The sequence below is a fragment of the Pelophylax lessonae genome (genome assembly GCF_965119305.1).
Source record: "Pelophylax lessonae genome assembly, chromosome: 12".
In the NCBI taxonomy this organism is placed as follows: domain Eukaryota; kingdom Metazoa; phylum Chordata; class Amphibia; order Anura; family Ranidae; genus Pelophylax; species Pelophylax lessonae.
Genome location: NC_138779.1, coordinates 84,487,284 through 84,508,752, shown reverse-complemented (window position 1 = coordinate 84,508,752; position 21,469 = coordinate 84,487,284). Strand labels below are relative to the sequence as shown.

Below are 21,469 nucleotides of genomic sequence, written 5' to 3'. Positions count from 1 at the left end.
GTTACATTAGATCAAGCTGGACCATCTTTTGCTGGACCAGTGTAACTATGTAAGAAAATACCATACCTGCCATTCTTCTTTATTCATAACATGATTGCCTTTTCATTCCTAATCAATATCATTTTTTGTGACATGCTCTAAATGAAACCCACCTTGCACATAGAGGATAGTATTAATAAAGTCAAGCCCTTTATGGTTTACAGAATAACATCAACAGTTTCCTGTGACATGGACTTAACAAAATATCCGATGGATGAGCAGGAGTGCTTGTTGGACCTCGAGAGCTGTAAGTGACAGAGAACCTAAGGACATAGTGGTTATGTTGGGTTGGGGTTGACAGGTGGAACTTCTGCGTTTTGTAAGGGAAACAGGAGATTGACACCCTTCCTTGGAAGTACCTGGTGATTCTTCTTGATCAGAGTGACATTTTTTGGCACAGTTGCCAGGTTGGGAGGTAATTATTTACACTCTACAGGGCAGTTTTTATTTGCATTTATAAAGTGCTGACAGTGTCACTTTAAGGACCGCCAATGGCAGACTAGCAATAAAGTTCAGACCTGGAATGTAAAGTAAACGTGGCTGCATTTGTGTCTGTTTTACATTGAATTGCTGTATTCTAAACCTGAAAACACTGTGTTTAGCTAAGAATGCTGTTTTATATTAAAAGAAACTGGTATCTCCTGAGATGGTTCTAAAAATTCTGTTTTTCTGTCTCTCTTCGGTTCCATTACTTTTTGAGACAGAACAATCATGCAGTTCAGCTCCTTATTTTCATACTGCAAAAATGAAGCCACTAGATCAGCATGAAATTAAAGAGGAAGTAAACCCTCCCCAATGAAAAAGAAAAAAACCCTGTAAGACAAAGGCATAATGAGCTCATTATGAAATACTTACCTTAGAACAAAGCCCCCGCAGTGCCGTCCGCTCAGTGAGAGGACGGCCGAACATGTGCTTCCTGGTTTGCGTCCTCCAGCCATCTGATTGGCCGGAGGCGCGATTACATCACTCTCGCGTATGTGCGCGGGAGCCGCAGTTTACGGCATGGGTGGCCGTTCCTTCAGAGCGCATGCGCCGATGATGTCATCAGCTGCATTACAAGTAAATATCTCCTAAACGGTGCAAGTTTATGAGATATTTACAGTACCTATAGGTAAGCCTTATTAAAGGCTTACCTATAAGTACAAGTTCCAAGAGAGGGTTTACAACCTCTTTAAAGTGGTAGTATACTGCTTTTTTTGACTTTTAACTACAGGTAAGCCTATAATAAGGCTTACCTGTAGGTACAATTAATATCTCCTAAACCTGCACGGTTTAGGAGATATTACCACAGCATGCAGCCGCTGACGAGTGCGGCGCATGCGCTCTGAAGGTCCGGCGGACCTTCAGAGTTCCTTGCCCGGAATTGCCGGAAGAGACACCGTGGGATCATGTCAGCTCCCACAGCGGTGTCCGGGGGTCCGTGTCGGGGCTTCGTTCTAAGGTAAGTAATTCATAATGAGCTAGTATGCGATGCATACTAGCTCACTATGCCTTTGTCTTGCAGGGTTTTTTTTTTTTTTTTGTCATTAGAGTATACTACCGCTTTAAGTGCACTAGAAATTGAGGAGGGTGGGGTTACCAAGAACAGCGTCCATGCTTCCTCAGTACAAGTTTCCTTTAAGGATCCAGGATATAGAAATAAGATAGCCATGGAAACAATGTATTATATGTGAAAATTAAGTATTATTATTATTATTAATAGCAATAAAAAACAATAAATATGTAAATGAAACATTGCAGCAATATTGGAATCAGCTTGTACATAAATGTGTTTCAGCATCATGTAGTGTATAAATGACAGCTGAATTCATTGGATTTGTCTGTGTGACAGAGAGGAAGTGGCACTTTTTTACCTGGAGCAAAACCGTGAATGTAGCTGTACAGTCAAAGTGTCACTACTCAGCATTGTGCTTCACTGAAAAAGAAAATGTGGAATAAATGTTGACAATGCTTGAATATGGCGTTGCGTAATATACTAATATTACTCCAAAACAGATGGATACTCAGCAGAGGACATTCTCTACCACTGGTCAGAGAAACAGGAGGAGATTCATGGCCTGGATAAACTTCAGCTTGCGCAATTCACCATTACAGACTATAAATTCACAAGAAACGTGATGAACTTCAAATCTGGTAAGGGCATGAGCTGTTTGTACGTATTCAAAAAAAGTGCAAAGTCCAATGGTGACATACAACAAGCAGTCATCTATGGCAGTCATATAGACTTTGTTTTACCCACTCCAACACCAGCAGAACTCAGGCTTTGGATGCAGCAACACTTTCTGCTTTGGCCACATACAAACTGGCTGATTAACTGTGACCAGTTTGTGTGCGACTAGAGCCTAGCCGAATGTCAGGCGGCATTGGACGGTTCAATAGAAGCCGGCCGACATTTGGTCTGTGTCCAACCGGGTCCAACAGAACTCCCCCTGTCAGAACACAAAAGCACAGCAGGGGAGATTGCTGTACTAACATTGGATTGTTAGTACAGTGGCTTCTCCTGAACTGTCAGTTTTTTTTTTCATTCAACCCGCTGGGTTGAATGACAAAAAAACTTGTAGTGTGTATTTGGCTGAAACCTCTGCAGAAATGCTGACCCTTGACACACACTGACTGAGTCCAGAATTGGTTGGAGGCTTTTTTCTCATGTAACTGTTCAGATGAGGGGTTACATGCAAACAAAACTGACAGTGGCTGCTGATTGCACACAGTGGGGTTGATTTACTAAGGTTGGTGACTGCACAATCTGGTCTCTGCATAGAAAAAAAAAATCAGCTTCCAGGTTCTAGTGCCAGTTCACACTATTGCAATGTCATACATTGCATGTGATTTGCACCGCACTGCTATGCAAATCACATGCGATGTCTGTGTGGTGCGAATTTAGCCATACAGATTGTATGGCTGAATTTGCATCGCATTTGGACCAAAGTCTAGCAGGACCCTTTTTTTGGTCCGCACCAGAATCGGATTGCATGGGTGTTCACACCCATGCAATCCGATTCCTGTCCGAATTGACAGTTCGCACTGCGATATTCAAACTAATCTGGGGGTGTCATTAACTTAGAAGCTGATTGGCTACCTTCCACAACTGCACTCGATTTTGCACTCTCTAGTTTTAGTAAATCAACCCCAGTAAGTGCATTTGGCCACTCCTAACTGTATGTGGCTGTCTGAATTTAGCCTTAATGTTGCTGTTATTTAAAGCCAAACTCCAGCAAAAAGTGTACTTTTTTGTGTTTTCCATTATAAGGCTTTATATAGTACAATATAAAGCATTAACATTAAAATGCTGTAAATTCACAATTTTTATTTTATTGTATAATTATGGTAATTAAAGGGTCTCTATAAGTATGTTTGGAGGGAGATGAAGAGGGTACTCATAGAGCCTCCTTGTAGGCATGTTTGGATCCCAGTCCCAACCCAGCTGAGCAATCCCAATAAGATGCTATCACTGCACACCGCCAGTCAAATGCATACCCAGGGGTGTACCTAGAGCATTTGGCACCCGGGGTGGATCCTATATCTGGCACCCCCCAGGTGGGCAGGCGATGCATTGCATATCATCGTGTCGTCAAGTGATGTCCCCTGTAGCGCCTCCATGCCCTGCGGCCTGGAACCCGAAAGAATCCTCCTCCCTCTGCTCCCCCCCCCCCCCCCCCCCCCCGTGGCCAGGCCTCTCCTCCTCTGCAAAAATGGCACCGAGTGACCCGAGGCGCCAGACAGAAATACATCTAACTGGCAGTGGCACACTTACTATGTGCTACTGCCAGTGGCGTCACTAGGGTTGGTGTCACCTGGTGCAGTAAAACATGGTGTCACTCCCCCCCCAAAAAAAAAATACCACCCCCCCCCACACACCCATACCAGCTCCATCCATCCTTCACACCAATCCCAGCTCCATCCTTCCCCCTGATCCCATACCAGCACCATCCATCCCCCACACACATCCCAGCTCTATCCATCCCAAACACCAATCTCAGCTTCATCCAACCCCCCCCTCCCCACACCCATCCAAGCTCCATGCATCCCAACCTCCCATCCCAGCTCCATCCATCCCCCAAACCCACCCAGCTCCATCCATCCCAAACACCCATCCCAGCCAATGTTCCCTTTAAGCTGCGTGCATGCGCGGCTGCGCAGTCTAATTGACGGTCCGGCGCAGCACAACTTAAGACCGCGCAGCCGCGTGAAGACGGTGAAGGTAGTGAGCAAGCAGTGCGCCCATTGTGTGACAATAGCGAATGAAAATTCGCTATTGTCACACGGATCCTCCTCCTGGCCAATCAGGGAGCGGGTCCTCCCGCTTCCTGATTGGCCGAAAGGCAAACCACCCCATGCCATTGGCCGAGGTCCTAGGAGGAGGCGGGAGGACTGAGGAGACGCGGGGACGCGGGGACTGAAGACAAGAAGCTGCCGTGAGGTAAGTGCACGGGTCTCGGGGGGGTCTCGCGGGGGGAACGCTGGCATCTCTGCATTGATTGGGGGCAATGCTGTGGGCACTCTGCAATTGATTGGGGGCAATGCTGTGGGCACTCTGCATTGATTGGGAGCAATGCTGTGGGCACTCTGCATTGATTGGGAGCAATACTGTTGGCACTCTGCATTGGGGCACCAAAAAAGCTGTTGCCAACAGAGGATCCTCCTGACTTAGAAGCTGTGAAGCGCAAACAAAAGAGTGATAAAGAATCATTGAAGTCCGTCTTTGAAAAGGGCAGACCTATAGAAAATGACCAGAATACTGAAAGGAAAAGTGTATGTGATTTATTTTTTGCAAGCTTTACAAATGTTAATGTGGCTTTTATTTGGCAGCTAATGCTTTGAAAAGGTTATTCACTTTTTCCCACATTTTTGCCCTTTTTTTATTGATCAAGGAAGCTGCCTTCTCACCAGTTTTTGTAAGTGGCAAGTTGCATTGATTGGGGGCAATGCTGTGGGCACTCTGCATTGATTGGGGGCAATGCTGTGGGCATCTCTGCATTGATTGCGGGCAATGCTGTGGGTTCTCTGCAATTGATTGGGGGCAATGCTGTGGGCACTCTGTATTGATTGGGGGCAATGCTGTGGGCACTCTGCATTGATTGGGGGCAATGCTGTGGGCACTCTGCATTGATTGGGGGCACGCTGGTCACTCTGCATTGACGTCCCCCCCCTCATTGCTCAGTCTAAAGGTTTGCGCTCAGAAATTTTTTTATTTGCTCAGCACAGTAAAAAATTAGAGGGAACATTGATCCCAACTCCATCCACCCCAAATACCCACCCCAGCTCAATCCACCCCAGCTCCATCTACCCCCCTGCTCCGTTCACCCCAAATGCCTACCCCAGCTCCATCTACCAACCCCTGGCTCCATCCACCCCAAATGCCCACCCCAGTTCCATCTACCCCCCCAGCTCTGTCCACCCCAAATGCCCACCCCAGCTCCATCCACCCCAAATGCCCACCCTAGCTTCATCTACCCCCCCAGCTCCATCCACCCCAAATGCCCACCCCAGCTCCATCAACCCCAAATCCCCACCCTAGCTCCATCCACCCCAAATGCCCACCCCAGCTCCATCCACCCCCCCAACTTCATCCACCCCCCAAACCCACCCCAGCTCCATCCATCCCAAACACTCATCCCAGCTCCATCCACCCCAAATACCCACCCCAGCTCCATCCACCCCAAATACTCACCCCAGCTCCATCTACCCCCCTGCTCCATCCACCCCAAATGCCTAACCCAGCTCCATCTACCACCCCCAGCTCCATCCACCCCAAATGTCCATCCCAGCTCCATCCACCCCAAATGCCCACCCCAGTTCCATCTACCCCCCCAGCTCCGTCCACCCCAAATGCCCAGCCCAGCTCCATCCACCCCAAATGCCCACCCTAGCTTCATCTACCCCCCCAGCTCCATCTACCCCAAATGCCCACCCCAGCTCCATCCACCCCCCAGCTCAATCCACCCCAAATGCCCACCCCAGCTCCATCTACCACCCCAAATGCCCACCCCAGCTCCATCTACCCCCCCAGCTCCATCCACCCCAAATGCCCACCCCCGCTCCATCCACCCCAAATCCCCACCCTAGCTCCATCCACCCCCCCTAGCTCCATCCACCCCAAATGCCCACCCCAGCTCCATCTACCCCTTCCCCATGCTTCCCTCCTCTGCAAGTTAGTATAGTAGTTAAATTCACAGACTTCAGATCAGCCACGTTGTGGCAGAGTGGTGTGCTGCTCCCCGCCTCCTCTTCTGTGTATAGGCAAACAGAGGAAGGAGGAGGGGTGGGTTCAGTGCACTCCACTCTCTAAACTGTCAGAGGCAGTGGGGAGAGAGACTGGCTGCCATGTGTTGCTTGTGGCGTGCGGGAACCAAGCCGCCCTGCACCACCAAGGGCATTTCGAGACTCAACCCTGATTCGCCGGGATCTCGGGACACTAACCATTTTCCGAGATGACCCCGATGAATCAGGGATGGTTGGGAGATATGATCATAGACAGTAAGACATTTCCTGGCCCGCAGCTGCACATACACATGCCCTGACTAGGCTGCTCATGATTGGCAATGTGCAATGATGGCTTCCTGGCGGGATTGCTCTGGTGGGTTGGGACTAGGATCCGAACAAGCCCGAGCCCATCCCTATCTTCTAGTATTGGCTCTAATGAAAAGGTGCTGCCTCGGAAGCCAGGATAAAAGAAGTCAGTCTTCAGTTTAAGCACTAAAAATGGATGAGACTATATGAAAAGCATGTCTTTATACCATATTTGTGAGTAGACTATGTTTTATTGTAATCAATTAATTATATTTTGAGGGTCTTACACTATGCACTATATATTTGTGTGCTTAGAAAGCATTCCTCGCCTATAACATATTAATATCATAATACATTTTAATAATAATAAATCACAGAAAGCACATTGCCCATGACAGATGCTCAGATTTTCTGCACAAGAGATGTCTTTTTTTCATGAGTTAGAACTGCAAGATGTGTCTCTAATTTCCCTTGTCAACATCTCCTATAACTGTATACATCAGTCCTCTGCAATCAATATCCTGAGCTGTTTATTATTCAGCAGATCAGCAGTTCATTCTTCATTAGAACAGCAGGGTTCCTCGTAGAAAGTAAAAAGAGAGGACAACAAATATTTTACCTAAATAACTGCCTGCAAATATGCCGCATCTACAAAACTTTTTTTCTTCTAAAACCTAAATCTTCCACCCCCCACTTCACTTGTACATCATCCATCTTCAGTGTTCAACAGACCTACCTAAATTAACCACTTAAGCCCGGGAAGATTTTACCCCCTTCCTTTTTTTGCGATTCGGCACTGCGTGACTTTAACCGACAATTGCGCGGTCGTACGACGCTGTACCTAAACGAATTTGACGTCCTTTTTTTCCCCACAAACAGAGCTTTCTTTTGGTGGCATTTGATCACCTGTGCGATTTTTACTTTTTGCGCTATAAACAAAAAAATAGCGTAAATTTTGCAAAAATAACAATATTTTTCACATTTTTTTATATGAAATTCCCCCCAAAAAAATGTAAAAATCAAAATTTTTTAACATTTTTGTCCAATTTGTTTTCTGCTACATATGTTTGGTAAAAAAAAAAAAAAAAATCGCAAAAAGCGTATTTTGATTGGTTTGAGCAAAAGTTATTGCGTTTACTAACTAAGGGAAAGATTTCTGTCATTTTTGGTGTTTTTTTTTTTAACGCATAATGGCGGCGATCTGCGATTTTTTTGCGGTACTGCGACATTGTGGTGGACAGATCGGACCCTTGACTGACATTTTTGACACTTTTGGGGTTACCAGTGACATTACTGCAGTAATCAGTGCTATACATATGCACTGTTACTGCAAAATGACACTGGCAGGGAAGGGGTTAACTTTATTGGGGAAGGAGGGGTTAAGTGTGTCCCTAGGGGCGTGCTTTTTACTGTGATTGGACAGTGATCAACGTTCCTACATAGTAGAACTGTATGATCACCATTCCTACACAGGGGAGAATGACAGGCGGCTTGTTTACATCAGCCGCCTGCCTTTCTCCCTTCACGGAGGACGATCGCAAGTGATCGGCGGACATCGGGTCCGCCGGTCACACACACTGACTTCCCAGGGAACGAGCCGGGGCGGGCGCGTGCCTCCGCGGGCGCGCGCTCGCCCGCTATTGGTTCACAAGGAAGTGACAGGCTAGTGACGTATATATATACGTCACTTTGCCTGGCCGGATAGCACAGAGGCTGCCCACCACCATAAGCACCAGTCCACGCACTCAGGACCCAAAAACTCAATCTTGGGGATGTCTTTTGAAAATGTATTGCTTGAAGAACTTTAACAGGAGAGAGGTTAGTGCATGGGATACTCCAGAATGCTTGCACAGTAAACAGGAGGACACTCTTTTCTAGACCCACACTCCAGTTTTCTGCTGAGGACAGGGAAACGGCCAGTATTCTGAGATCCAATGTGAGTTGTCTCAGTCCACAGCTACTTGAACTTACGCCCCAAAAGCACAAAGTCACCAGGGATCACAATATAGGGTCAGTGGTCACAAGTCCCCAGGATAGCTGCACATCTTCCAGCTTCCTATAGACATGGCCTAGTGAGGTGACAATCCTTCTTCAGACTTGATCCTTTATGGGAAATTCCCATAGACAGCTCCCCAGAAGATCACTCCAGGCCCTCAGCTTTGCCACAGCCGAGACCTAAAAGAACAGCTACGCAGATCACAGGCTGCCTCAAGGCAGCACCCCCTGAGGCTTTGGAACCCTTCCTGCTGTGGAAAGAGCACTCTACCCAGGGCTTCAGACTATTTATCCCAGCCTCCTTAGGAATTGGCTACGTAATGGTAAATATTCAGGTTGATCCTTTCAATTTCCCTTCCTATGTTCTGGAAGCTTTTACCAGAGGCAGGGGAAGGCATTTCTTGAAAAGAAAAGAACAAACAATCACTGCTCTTTTGACTACAGAAGAAGCCAAAAAACGAAATTTGCTTAGCATCCTATGCTAAGAAGAGTGATACATGTGCTTAAGCAGTACCCTGAAAATGCACCATTTGTCTGTAATTCCTTCTGAAAAATAGCAGTGCATTTTCCGGTGAGTGTGCCTAGGCATTCATGTGCCTTCAGATTCATTCATTGTTGTAAGTAGGCAGGTACAGTCTATTTTCTCCACTATAGGTGGAGCTCGACTTCATTGGAATTGTAGGTGGAAGGGAAGTCAAGATGAACATAGTTCCTCTATGGTTTCCTGGGTCACTGGGGAAGCTATCTGATTTGGTGCTGCTGCCCTATGTGATTCTTGCAGCCATCTTGGGTCAGGCAGAGCCTATTTAAGTCCCTGGCTCTCAGGCTTGGCGCGCTTTTCATGTCTGGTTAGTGTAGGAACAGGTCACCCGTCTGGTAGGGACAGTGATAAGCGTTAGGTGTTCGCAAATAAGTAGGGAAAGGACTGGGACACATCATCCTTCCCAGAGACCTCCCCATTTGGGTATGGACCGGCCAGGCCACTTTCTGCCCCTCAAGACAGATCCTGTCAACACATCTTATACCTGCTCTGATACACACCACTGTTATATTGTGTGAGTATTCCCGGTCGGGTGCCTTCCGGTTGGGCTTGTTATGAGTTATTGAAATTTAACATTACTACAAGTTCTATTCTCTGCAGCTGGACTCTGGGTGTTTACTGCCTCTGCACTACGCTACACCTCCCCACACTTGGCAGCAGTTGGCAGGATATGTCCTTTCTTGCAGCAGTGGTGGAAGGAGGAGCAGGAACCATCATTGGCTTGACCCTGGTGCCAAGTTTAATGGCACCAATATTCCTCTGGCTGAGTGGGAGGAGAGATTAGAAAGTGCTGCCCCCAACTGGTTGTGGAGCTGGCTGTTAACTCCTTTGAGGATAATGCCCACTGATTGCTGATGGCAGTTTCTGGAAAAGGAAAAGGGGATTTTGGAACAAATTGCAACATGCCTGGAGGGCCTGTTCAGAGAGAACTTGATGGTCCCAGAGTTGAGGCGCAGATTCTGTTTGGAGGCAGCAGAAGGATGAGAGCCTCACTCATTTTGTGGTAGCACTCTAGATCCTCTGGAAATTGGGATGCATGTGGCTGTGCATATTTACATATGCCTGTGTTTCTGCTCCATATAGTTTGAAGCCTAAGGTAGAACTAAAGCAAAACATTTTTTTTTTCATTTTACAGTAAGGGAGGGTTATAACCACTGCCAGTTTTTTGCCATCTGTGTCCCATTGAGGAAATTAACCTTCACTTCCTGTCCCATAACCAAAACAGGAAGTGAGGGGAAATCACTGAAAATTAAAGGAATCCTTGGGGCCTCCATGTCACTAGAACTAGTGTCCCCATTGGAAGATTTCCGCTCTAGTACTTTTCTGGGGATAACCCAAAATGTGAGATTTCCTTTTACTTTCACTTTCAGTGATAACAGTAACAGGACAATTAGAGAGGGTGAGAGGTGAATCTCCCTACCAGGTACACAGATAAAAACCTAATGGAGGTTTTAATCCATCTCCACTCCTCTCCAAAACTAGAAAAAAGGAAAAAAGATAAAGAAAATTAAATATTGAAATGGGACAGTCATATGTGCTCATTACATACACAATGGTTGCGCTTTACTGGTTCTTCTCACAGTGTAGATCTGCAAGTTAACCAGGGCCGTAGAAAAGGGGGTACCACCAGTCCTCCTGTATGGGGCCCTGGCCAACAGGGGGGGCCCAGGCAGCAGGGTGAATTGGATGTGGGCAGGGAGGGTAATCCCTGCCCACATCCAAGCTGGCTTCTCCTCTCCCTCTTATTGGCTTTCAGCTGCTGCAGAGAGAGCCATACAAAGTATTGGTTCCAGTAATTGCCCCCAAAAAAAATACATGTTATACTTACCTGCTCTGTGTAAGGGTTTAGCACAGAGCATCCTCAATCCTCCTCTTCTTGGGTCCTCTGCCGGAGCTCTGGGCTCCCCCCCTCTCAGTGCCCCTATAGACACTTGTTTGCTATGGATGCACTAGTGCATGCCCCATCCTGAACCCTGCACTGTGTGTTTATAAGCCACACAGACTGGGGCTTTACTGGCTTTGATTGATGTCTCTGATGAGGAGGCAGAGACCCGGGAGAGGAGCCGCTCTTGTGCACATCGCTGGATCAGAATCGGGCTCAGGTAAGTATTAGAGGGGGCTGCAGGGGTGCTGCATACTGAAAGTTTTAGCTAGTATAGTTAGTACAGCAAGCTCCTCTGCTGTACTATTGTGTTCTGACCGGAGAGCCGTCCCCCCACCAGAACACATCGGTCAGTGCTTGCAGCCATTGGCTGCCAGCGCTGAACGGATGCTAATTAGATGCTGATTTTCGGTTCACTACCTACCAGCTTCTGGCAGACGAAGAGCTGTACACATGGGCAGAAAGTCCACCAGTTCCTGCTGAAACTTCTGTTTTCAGACAATATTTGGAACATGTGAACCATTAGCTAGAATATATGTGGTTTATTCCAATATGGTTAGATGGTTAAAGGGCTTTGAGGATTAACATTTCTATTTCTAGGGAGAGATTAACATTTCCATTTCCATATTTTTATGTGTTATTTTTCCTCTTATATTATTATATCTCATTTGTTCTAGTGATAATACTGCCTATAAGTTGGCATGTATATCTTCTTCTAGTCAGTTCACCCTTTTAAGTTGGGAGTGAAATTGCCTACAAGATATAGGATAATCATTGCTTTCAGCTGGCTTAACTGACAATCTAAAGACCAGGGTAAACTAGATGACTGTGGCAACCCAAAATCCCGTTTCCCAACCCTTCCCAAGGTTTCCAAACACTAAAGGGCTTTGAGAAGTTTCAGACAGAGATTAACATTTCCATTTCCATAATTTTAAGTTTTATTTTTCCTCTTATATATTTATATCTCATCTGTTCTAGTGATAATACTGCCTGTAAGTTGGCATGTATATCTTCTTCTAGTCGGTTCACCCTTTTAAGTTTGGAGTGAAATTGCCTACAAGATGTAAAATAACTATTGCTTTCAGCTGGCTCAACTGACAATCTAAAGACCAGGGTAAACTAGATGACTGTGGCAACCCAGTACCCCATTTCCCAACACTTCCCAACATTTTCCAACACTTTCACCTTGGAGGAACTCTTGGGAAAAAGTTTGAGATCTCGAGGAACCTCTGAAAAAGATTTTAAGTTCCCCAGGGGTTACACCGCAAATCAGTCTGCTTTGAGCCCTGAAATACATAGCATCTCCCCCCATACACAGCATCTCGCCTGCTACTTCAGCGACATGCTCTGGCACTCTCCACTCTTCGAGGAGCAGCTGTCTCAGTCAGAGGAGCCAGAACTACAGAGGGGCATCGGGTAATAATGTACGCTAATAGTACTCAATGTCAGTGTCATTAGCATGAGCACAGGGCACACCCTAATTACCCCAGGTGGTGCTGATTCCCTCTGTTTTCTGTCTCCCCCTGAAGTGCTGCCAGCTTCCCTCCTCTCCTCTTAGGAAGAAGGAGTTGGTAAATATTCCATTAACAATTGTTTCAGCAAAGCATTTTTTGCTGTTCTGTCTTTGAAAAAAAAAGTTTAAAGTACAGTATTTGTAAAGGCAAACCTTTTTTAGAGTAAGAAAGGGTTAGAAAACCTGTCTGATTTTAACTGCTGCTTGGCACCAAACTAAGGAATTATATCCTCTATTTGTCCTGGTGACCATTGTCAAAAAAATTGCCTGGGGTAGTGGGAGAAGGAATAATGCCTTATTGGTGGGGTCAGTGGAAGGAATAGTGCACCATCAATGGGGTCAATAGGAGAAATATCCATTGTTGTTGTCAGCGGGAGGAATAGTGACATTTTGTTGGTCAAAGTGGGAGATATGGTGCCCCAAGAGGACTGCTATAAGGCAAGCAAATGGTCACATCCAGCCAGTGTGATGCAGTTTGGGACTACTGGTTTAAATGACAAATAATCAGAGGTGCTTGTTTCCAAAAGTCAATGAACCCATAAGAAATACTGAAGGATCCTGCATTTAACATATCAATGCAGAAAAATGGTATTTGTTAGTGACTGTCTATATTGGTGTGGGTATAAGGCAGTGCCAGTATTGATGACTTTTTACAGTATCACATGACTTCTCAGTGTTGTAGGAATTCCCAAAATTTTTGAGGAAGTGTGCTATACAGTATGAAATGATCACGGGGACTTTCCTTTACCTGCAATCCTGCATCAAAAAAAAAAAAGTTTGAACATCCGATAAATGTTTGTTGGACTTGTATGGTGAATATGTACCTCTTCATTTTCTCTTGATGAGGATAAAATTAAAGATATCTTTCTTTTTTCATACCCTCCCATACCTACTATTTGTTAGAAGACATTTTATCTAAGATCTGCTTTTCTTAGGATGCAGCCAATTACAAGACTGTTTTATTTTTATTTTATTTTTCAGCGGGTCAGTTCCCCCGGCTTACCCTAACCTTCCAGATAAAGAGGAACAGAGGAATGTACATTATACAGTCTTATGTTCCATCCATTTTACTGGTGACCATGTCATGGGTATCTTTCTGGATCAGTCAGTCGGCAGTTCCTGCAAGAGTTTCTCTAGGTAATTGGTAATGGTTGCAGAAATTACATTCACAGTATGATAACCTCATGATACTGTATGCAAGTAAGTTAAATTTCCTTGAAAGGTTACTCCTCTTTTGTAACAGATTGCACTGTTCAAGACAATGAGACAGTAAGATAATCAACTTTGCAGTTAATATTTATTGTCCATCTCCTTTCATTGTGTTTCTTTTAAAATCTCTTTAACTACTGATTATTATTGACCAAGAACAAGTATGCAGATCAGGAATTCTGACATCATTCATTGGATCACTGATTAGAGTTGTCCTTTGTTCTGTAAAATCTTTATTGTATAAAGCTGCATATACATTACCAAATTATTTTATCTGTTAAGGTATCACCACTGTACTCACAATGACCACTCTGATGGACTGCGCCAGATCTTCTCTGCCTAGAGCGTCTGCCATTAAAGCTCTGGATGTCTACTTCCTTATATGCTATGTTTTTGTGTTTGCTGCCTTGGTGGAGTTTGCATTTGCTCACTTTAATGCGGACTACGTGAAGACGAATAAGAAGAAGACAGTGCATAAGGTTAGAAAATCTTTAAATAAGGAAGACACAAAATTTAGAGCCATGTTACAGATACATTTTACAAAATACAGAACCATAAAATAAATAGAATTCATTTTCTCGGGGTTCAGTGGCAGACACAGCTCTACTTTGGATTAAGGGTCTCCAGACTTCAGTATAAGGGCCCCATTTATATTTTACCAATATTTGTGGGTCAAAAAATAATCTCCCCATCAGAGTCCATCCCTAAAGTACATACTTACAGTGAGGCTGGGAGCCTGGAGAGCCCAGGAGCTTGGCTGTAGCAGGAGGCAGGGGCAGAGTAGGTCTGCACAGAGGAAAGTACTCCTATGAATGCTGCGCAAAGCAGGTGATTGGTTGCTAGGATCTCAATGGTCCTACCAAATAACAATGGTACAATGACAGCACAGCTAAGGGGACATGTCCTGGAGATCATGGGGGATGGGGGGGTTGTGGATGTTGGGGTGAAACAGAAACCATAGGTTGACCTGAAGACCTGTATGAGAAGCCAATGCCCCTAGCTTTGGGCTACATAAAAATTTGTAGTGAGCTGGATTTTGCCCATGGCTTGTAGTTTGGGGATCCTTGCTTAAGAGTAGGACGCTGAGTACAACTAAAAAGCAAAAGACAGCCCAGGGCAGTATTTAAACACATGAACTGCATCAAAGCCAGAGAAAGGTGCTACATCCCCCAATGAACACAGAGAATAAGATTTTACCTGTGAGCACAAAAAAAATTGAAGAATATAACCCTGATTTAGAACTACTGGAATGTTGCAAAGCAGGGCTATAACAGGGTAGGTAAAAACCAAAATGCAGTGTTGGGTTTTGACCACCAGCAGGAGCCGCTCTTAGGATGTCTAATGTTTTTTAGTTAAACTAGCATTCTACTTTTGCAGGTGCCACTATGCCTAGTGAATGATGATCTAGAGCAGATACAGTATGTGCCCTCTAGCAAATAAAAGATAATCTATATTTATTATGTAAACTACTTAATATTTATGGTGAGAATATACATTATATATAAAATGCACAATTATGAGCCCAACTGTAGCTCAGAGCATCCTGGTCTAGCACCCAATGTAACAAATAATATTTGGCCTAGTGGTCATTGTATGGGTCAGTCTTTGCACAATCAACTTTATATTTTCTAAAATTATGTAATAAGAGGACCTACCTAATCTACCCAATCAATTTGTATCCAATCGGACAGGCACTTGCACTACACAGTTATTGGTCAATCTAAAGGAAATTGTTCAATCAGATTGTAACGCATGGAGTGGGCGTTGCCATACAAATCTATAGGAAAACCCACTCGGTCTAATGTAGGTCAGAAGAAGGTCAACTGTAGGTCAAATTTACCTGTCAATGAATTCTGAGTGATCTTATAAGTGTCTTAAACTGATGTTAATATGATGCCATCAAAATAGGCCCTACGATTTTTACAGTTGTGTCATCTATTTTCCACTTTAGTACAGCATTTTATCTTATTTTAATTCTCATTGTAATACACAGTATATTGGTCTTGAGCTTAGTTTAGCAAACTTTGGACTTGTATGATACTCACTATTCTATATGACATCCTTATTTTGGTGTGTACTGTAATATATGGCATCTTGGCCTAGTAATGTGCTTTACCCTCTGCAATATTCCCCTGTTACGCTCTCTAGGATTACTGTCAATTTTTTTGTTTTAGTGTTTAAGTCAAAAGAATTGGAACATTTTTTGGATAACTATGCTAGCCTACTGTTTTGAGAAGATTTCACCTTACTTCCTGTACAGGATATATGGGAAGAAATGAGAGGAAATGTTCAGACAATGAGGAGAAATCACATAGTTGGCAGTTGTCAAGGGAACAGGTATTCCCATATGAAAGTTTCTTTTCACCTCCTTTTTAGTGACAATCATAAAATTTGGGATTTCTCATCACTTGTTACCAGGACAAGAACTAAAGCAATCCATGCCTCCTTAATGAGAACACAGGTAGCAAAAGAAATCTAAATATGGTTCTAATTCTTTCCCTTTGTGCAAAACTAACAAAAGTTTCACATTGCAAGTTATGTTTTTAAAATGTTTTAAAATAGTCCTGTATTTTTATGCATTTTCAATAAAGATTTTGTTTGCTTAGTATTTGTTTGTGTCGTTTTAGGTGTCAATGAAGGATGGCAATCAAGCCATTGTACTGCTTACCTTGTCATTATTGGGAGTGAATCCTAACTTGGTGGAGCAATGCACTAACCTTCCAGGGCTAATAGGTGGACGCAAACATACAGGAAGGGCAAGTAAACTGTGTTCTCATGAGCTGAAACCTGACCAAAAAAGGGACCGACGAAAGAAGACTTTTCTGAAGCCCATTGATGCAGATACCATTGATGTTTATTCAAGGGCAGTTTTCCCAGCTGCCTTTGCAGCGGTGAACATTATTTACTGGGTGGGCTACACACAGTGAGAGTAGTTGTGTACCATGTGTTGTCTATATGCATCAACTAAAATATATGTTATTCACTGCATTCAAATAATGAGATACAAATACAGTCCATAATACCAGTTCTAAACAGATTTTTTAGTTGAACGGCTCAGGTACCGAGCGGTGGGATGTGATCAGTGCAGCGTCGGACGGACGGCAGTTCATTTGTACAACGCTTGTAAGCTTTTTACTAATGTGTGAGTAGCTTTTCATTGGGGAAGGGGATTCGTGTATTATGTGATTTATTTAATAAAATACGGAATTACGCTAGGAGTCCCCGCCATTGTGTTTATTCACATGTGACCTATATGACCGCACTAGAACGAGAGACACGGACCTGGGAGAGTTGATCTGTAGCTGACATCTTCTGAAGAGGAGGAGCATTACTTTGTTTTATAAGTGCAGATCTATCATCTTTTTGGTGAGTGACCAGTCTGACGGGTGGTGGCACGAGTGGATGTTTAAGCACATTGGTGTACAAGAGGACTTAATTACATCTTGGATCACTGCTTGGAAGGACAATTTCAATTATATGTTTATGTCCATCTGCTGGTCATCTTTTGGACTTTTAGTCACCACTCATTTTTAGTGCATGCTGCTCTATCCTCACAATATTATCACTAATTATTTTGCATGTCACTGCATTTTATGTAGATGATTTTAGCGCTGCTAGTGTTATCAATTTTTATATGTAATAGAATTGGTCACACCTTTGTTTAATGCTTTTATGTTTATAGCAGCAGCTTTTTAGCTATATGCTACTGTTTTTAACATACCCTATATAGTGGTGTATTGGATACGCTGGGTGAGTTGGAAACGGTTTGAATTTACAATTGTTCCTACTCTTGTTTTTATAGATTTTTTAGTATGTTTGGTTAGTATGAATACATTTAGATAAACTTCTCTGTAAAAAGCTATTTAAAAAAATGCATTAACATGTAGAAGTGAATCACAAATAATAATTTCTCTTTGGATATATGTTACAAATAGTCCAATGGGCCTATTGGCCTTGCGGGTGCTCCTGTTGCTGCAGAAAATTACGACTATTGTAATAGTTTGTTGGTTGCCAGTTTGTACATATTGCAATGCTCCTTTTTGATTTGTTCTAAATATATTAGGCTGCATACCAAGCAAATAGGTAAAATCACAGTTGAACTGAATATGTCTTCAGTATTTTACTTTTGTTCATTTGTTTAAATACTGCACAGCGAAGACAATCACCCTACTACTCCCTTGTTTTGCTACAATTCTAAAACTCGAAATAAATCAATTGCCCGTCTGGCTGTGCAATGTGACAGAGGTGTGTAATAAAAAGATTGGTTGTACAGAATTTCAATTTTTTTGGGCAGGTAGAACAGTAAAAATATAAGTATTTAAATATGTACTTGTAACTGGGGTACCTACCCGTGTGTAATTCTAAAACAAAACAAAAATGCAGCTCTGGCTGCAATACTCAATTCCTCTCTGGCGCTGTATTTCTATTCCACCACTAGATGTCCTCAGTCTTGTGGGTTGAATAACATCATTCGTTCAAAAAAGTAGACCATGCAGTTTTTTAAATAATAATTCTACTTATTTACTTTTAGTGGAAATATTAACCATATACAAAAGTAAACAGTAAACAGACAATTAAAGGAAAATTATTCTTTTTTTTGTTAAGTACTTTTTTCTTGAAAACTCTTCATATACCAGCGTGGCTTATTCTAATACATAACCATCAACTCACAATATACACCCTCATTTAAAAATCACACTTTCAACTGTCAATGATATAAGCCAGTGGCGACTAGCTAACCCGGGGCGAAGCCCTTGACTGGGGTAGGAGGGAATGAGGGGGAGCTTACTTTGGGCAAGTAAGACTAGCTGCTATGCCATTTTCACAGCCCGCACTACCTCTGGCCACTACTACAGGGAGACTGCACTTCAATTTAGCTGACTGACCACAAAGTACAAATTTCACACACAACTGGGTGCACTCTAAAGCCCCGTACACACGTACGGATCGTCGTCATACAAACGTTCGTCTTTTCTCCCCGGGATGTCGGTGTCTGTTGAAAAGTGCAAAGACAGCACAAGGACAGCACAAGAATTTTGTCCGCAGACTTCAGCTGACTGCAGAAGTGATGTCATGTAATGGTTAACTTTCCCTGTGTTTTTTATTTTCTGAGCATGCCCAGTCTTGCAAATCTGCGGTCTGTCGGCTGATTTCTGTACTGACAGGCGAACAATCGTCCGTTCTGGTGTCCGCAGACAAAAATTTTCATGTTTGCAAGAAAGACTCTTGTCCGCGGATTGTGCGCAGACAGCTGTCGGAGGCACCATACTAACACGCGTACAATCGGCAGATCTTTCGTCCGCCGACGTTTGTATGACGACGATCCGTACGTGTGTACGGGGCTTAAGGGCCAGGGAGCAGTCTAGCAGTTAGCAAAAACTTTTAGGATTCCTCAAGCTATCCTACAATTCACAATCCTTAGGAGTTAATCACTCCTCCCATTGTCCACACACACTAGACACATGACTCACATTAGCTTGCCACCACCAAAGCTGACTGGTCTGCTAGATAATCATAAACACACACACACAGATCTCCATCTTGTAGATCTGCTAGTTTACAATCTGCATGCAATCTGCCAACACACAGTACAATTGCATACCAATTAGTAAGGAACTTAGACCGAGCACATTGTCACTACAATGAAACAATCTCTCTAGGGATATGACTCCTAGTTTAGTACACAGAAATCATTAGTTCATTTTGAAATGTAATATCCCAAAAGTGGCTAGTGCATAAAATATGTACAAAGAAAAAGAATTTACAAATAAATAAAAAAACTACAAAAGGACATACACAGTTAGGCTATTTGCTATGAAAAAAAAAACAGGATAAAACAGAAATAAACTTTACTGGGTTTTATCCCGTGACAGGAACAGGTCAGAAATATTGCAATTGACCAGTCAGACCAGGGGTGTCAAACTCAATTTCATTGCGGGCCGCATCAGCAATATGGTTGCCCTCAGAGGGCCAGTTCTATCTGTATCCCACCACTATCAGAAGTCAAGAGCTCCTAGCCTCCCTTACATCACAGTGCATCCCCTTTACCGTGTGCTGCTGCTGGGAAGAAGCTGGAGGCAGAGCTGGGAAGCAGCAACTGCAGGGTCTGGAGGAGGGCTGGAGTCAGCTGTTGGAGTCTGCTGAATGCCGAGACCAGTGGAGGCAGAGAGGAGGGGGTGCTGTGGCTGCACAGAGAGGTGCAGGATCTGATGGAGGAGTTGTGTCCTCCTCTCTGCTGCCAACTGCTGAGTTTGGGGGGGGGGGTGGTCTTCTCTGCAGCTGCAGGGGGAAGCACAAGATCTGGCAGAGGAGTTTAGTCCTCTCTGCTGCCGTCTGCTGAGATAAGGTGGGGGGCAGAGATGAGACAGAGATGAGGGAGATGCAACAGCTGCAGGAGAGGTGCAAGGGCCACATGAAGTGACCTGGAGGGCCGGATTTGGCCCTCCATGTCATTTGGGCCTTGTGTTTGACACCTGTGAGTTAGACCAGCTCCATGTGAATCACACCATCCATATCTCATGCTCCCCAAATTATTGTGATATGGATGTGGGCTGGACTTTAGCCCTTGGCCTCTCAATCCTAGGGAGTGTTCCCTTCCCAGTCCAAGGGTCGGTTCTGTGTTCTGAAGTGACTAGAGTAAATGGGCCGAGAATGGTTCTATTGGCTGGGTCAAGGATAGGATTTTCCACACCAGGACCATCAGTCCGATCGCAACAAGACCAATCACCACCTGACTGTCTCAATCAGCTCCATATGACCATATTTAGTATTCTCATGGATTCTATATACACTACAAATGCAGTTTTACATGTACACATACTCCAAAATGGGTATGATCAGAAGGAATTAATTTCATCTCTCTGAAACTAATATTTTAGTTCTTATTTTAGTTTTTATGAGCGATAAAATGGATTCCCTTGATCTTTGACATACTGTAAATCAATGGCAGGTAGGCATTTGTGGGCCTTCAGGGAGTAAAGGCCTGGCCCCCTGCTGGACTTGTAGATGAATTGGCTGGATCTTCCTTATGAGGCTCAGGGAGGTGATAGTTAGTTTACCCTTATCTATCTCTTCAAGGATGGGAGCATTTTATTGGCAACTAGGTGTCAATTCTATAGGTTTGCTTTGTCTTTTCAAATTCGAATTGAGAAACAGCTGTCTATTAGTGATTATGGACTTAAAGGAATACTGTATATTTTATCACACTAAATTAAACTACATCTACAGTCATACATCTTCTACAGATCACGTAACATCCCAGCTATTGGCAAAACTACCCTACTTTTAAATTTACATTACAAGTTATAATACTTTTAAAGGGAACCTAATGGTTTGCTTTAATTAAAAATGTGTTTTTGTATACATTTATTTGTAATTTAGCCATAATTTGAATTGTACAAACCACACCAAGAAATTGTATGGTACAATTATATGGGTAGACAAATAGCAGAGATATCAGCAGAACTAGGAAGTCAGCCTAGCTCATAGAAGCATATAAGGTACAACAGGTTTCAAGTCATTGAAATAGAAGTAAAACTGAGAGGGCCCAATGGTAGGTATCTCCAAAAGGCCAACCTGTACAGAGGAGCCCAAAGTCGACAATGTAATTACATGGAGTAAAAAATAGAATTATAGAAAACACAGAGGTCAGAGAAATAACCCAGTGGCCAATGGAGGCAAATAAGGGAGCATAGACTAAAGACACATTTAGTAACAGAATAACTGCAAAAGAGGACTGCAAATGAGAAATTTTCAAACTAAATGGTGGAATACATAAAGA

At 43.6% G+C, this 21,469-nt stretch overlaps 1 protein-coding gene across 2 annotated transcripts in view; it reads left to right on the top strand.

Annotated features, from left to right (window-relative positions):
• The window catches only part of GABRD (gamma-aminobutyric acid type A receptor subunit delta), a 36,847-nt gene extending 18,934 nt beyond the window's left edge, over positions 1 to 17,913 (top strand). For both annotated transcript variants that reach the window (XM_082273192.1, XM_082273191.1), the window contains exons 5-10: positions 204 to 286; positions 2,035 to 2,172; positions 13,462 to 13,617; positions 13,972 to 14,168; positions 16,317 to 16,747; positions 17,514 to 17,913. In XM_082273192.1, the coding sequence (XP_082129318.1) occupies positions 204 to 286; positions 2,035 to 2,172; positions 13,462 to 13,617; positions 13,972 to 14,168; positions 16,317 to 16,616 (874 nt within the window). In that variant the 3' untranslated portion in view covers positions 16,617 to 16,747; positions 17,514 to 17,913. The remainder of the gene's footprint in view (positions 1 to 203; positions 287 to 2,034; positions 2,173 to 13,461; positions 13,618 to 13,971; positions 14,169 to 16,316; positions 16,748 to 17,513) is intronic.
• Positions 17,914 to 21,469: the final 3,556 nt, after the last annotated feature.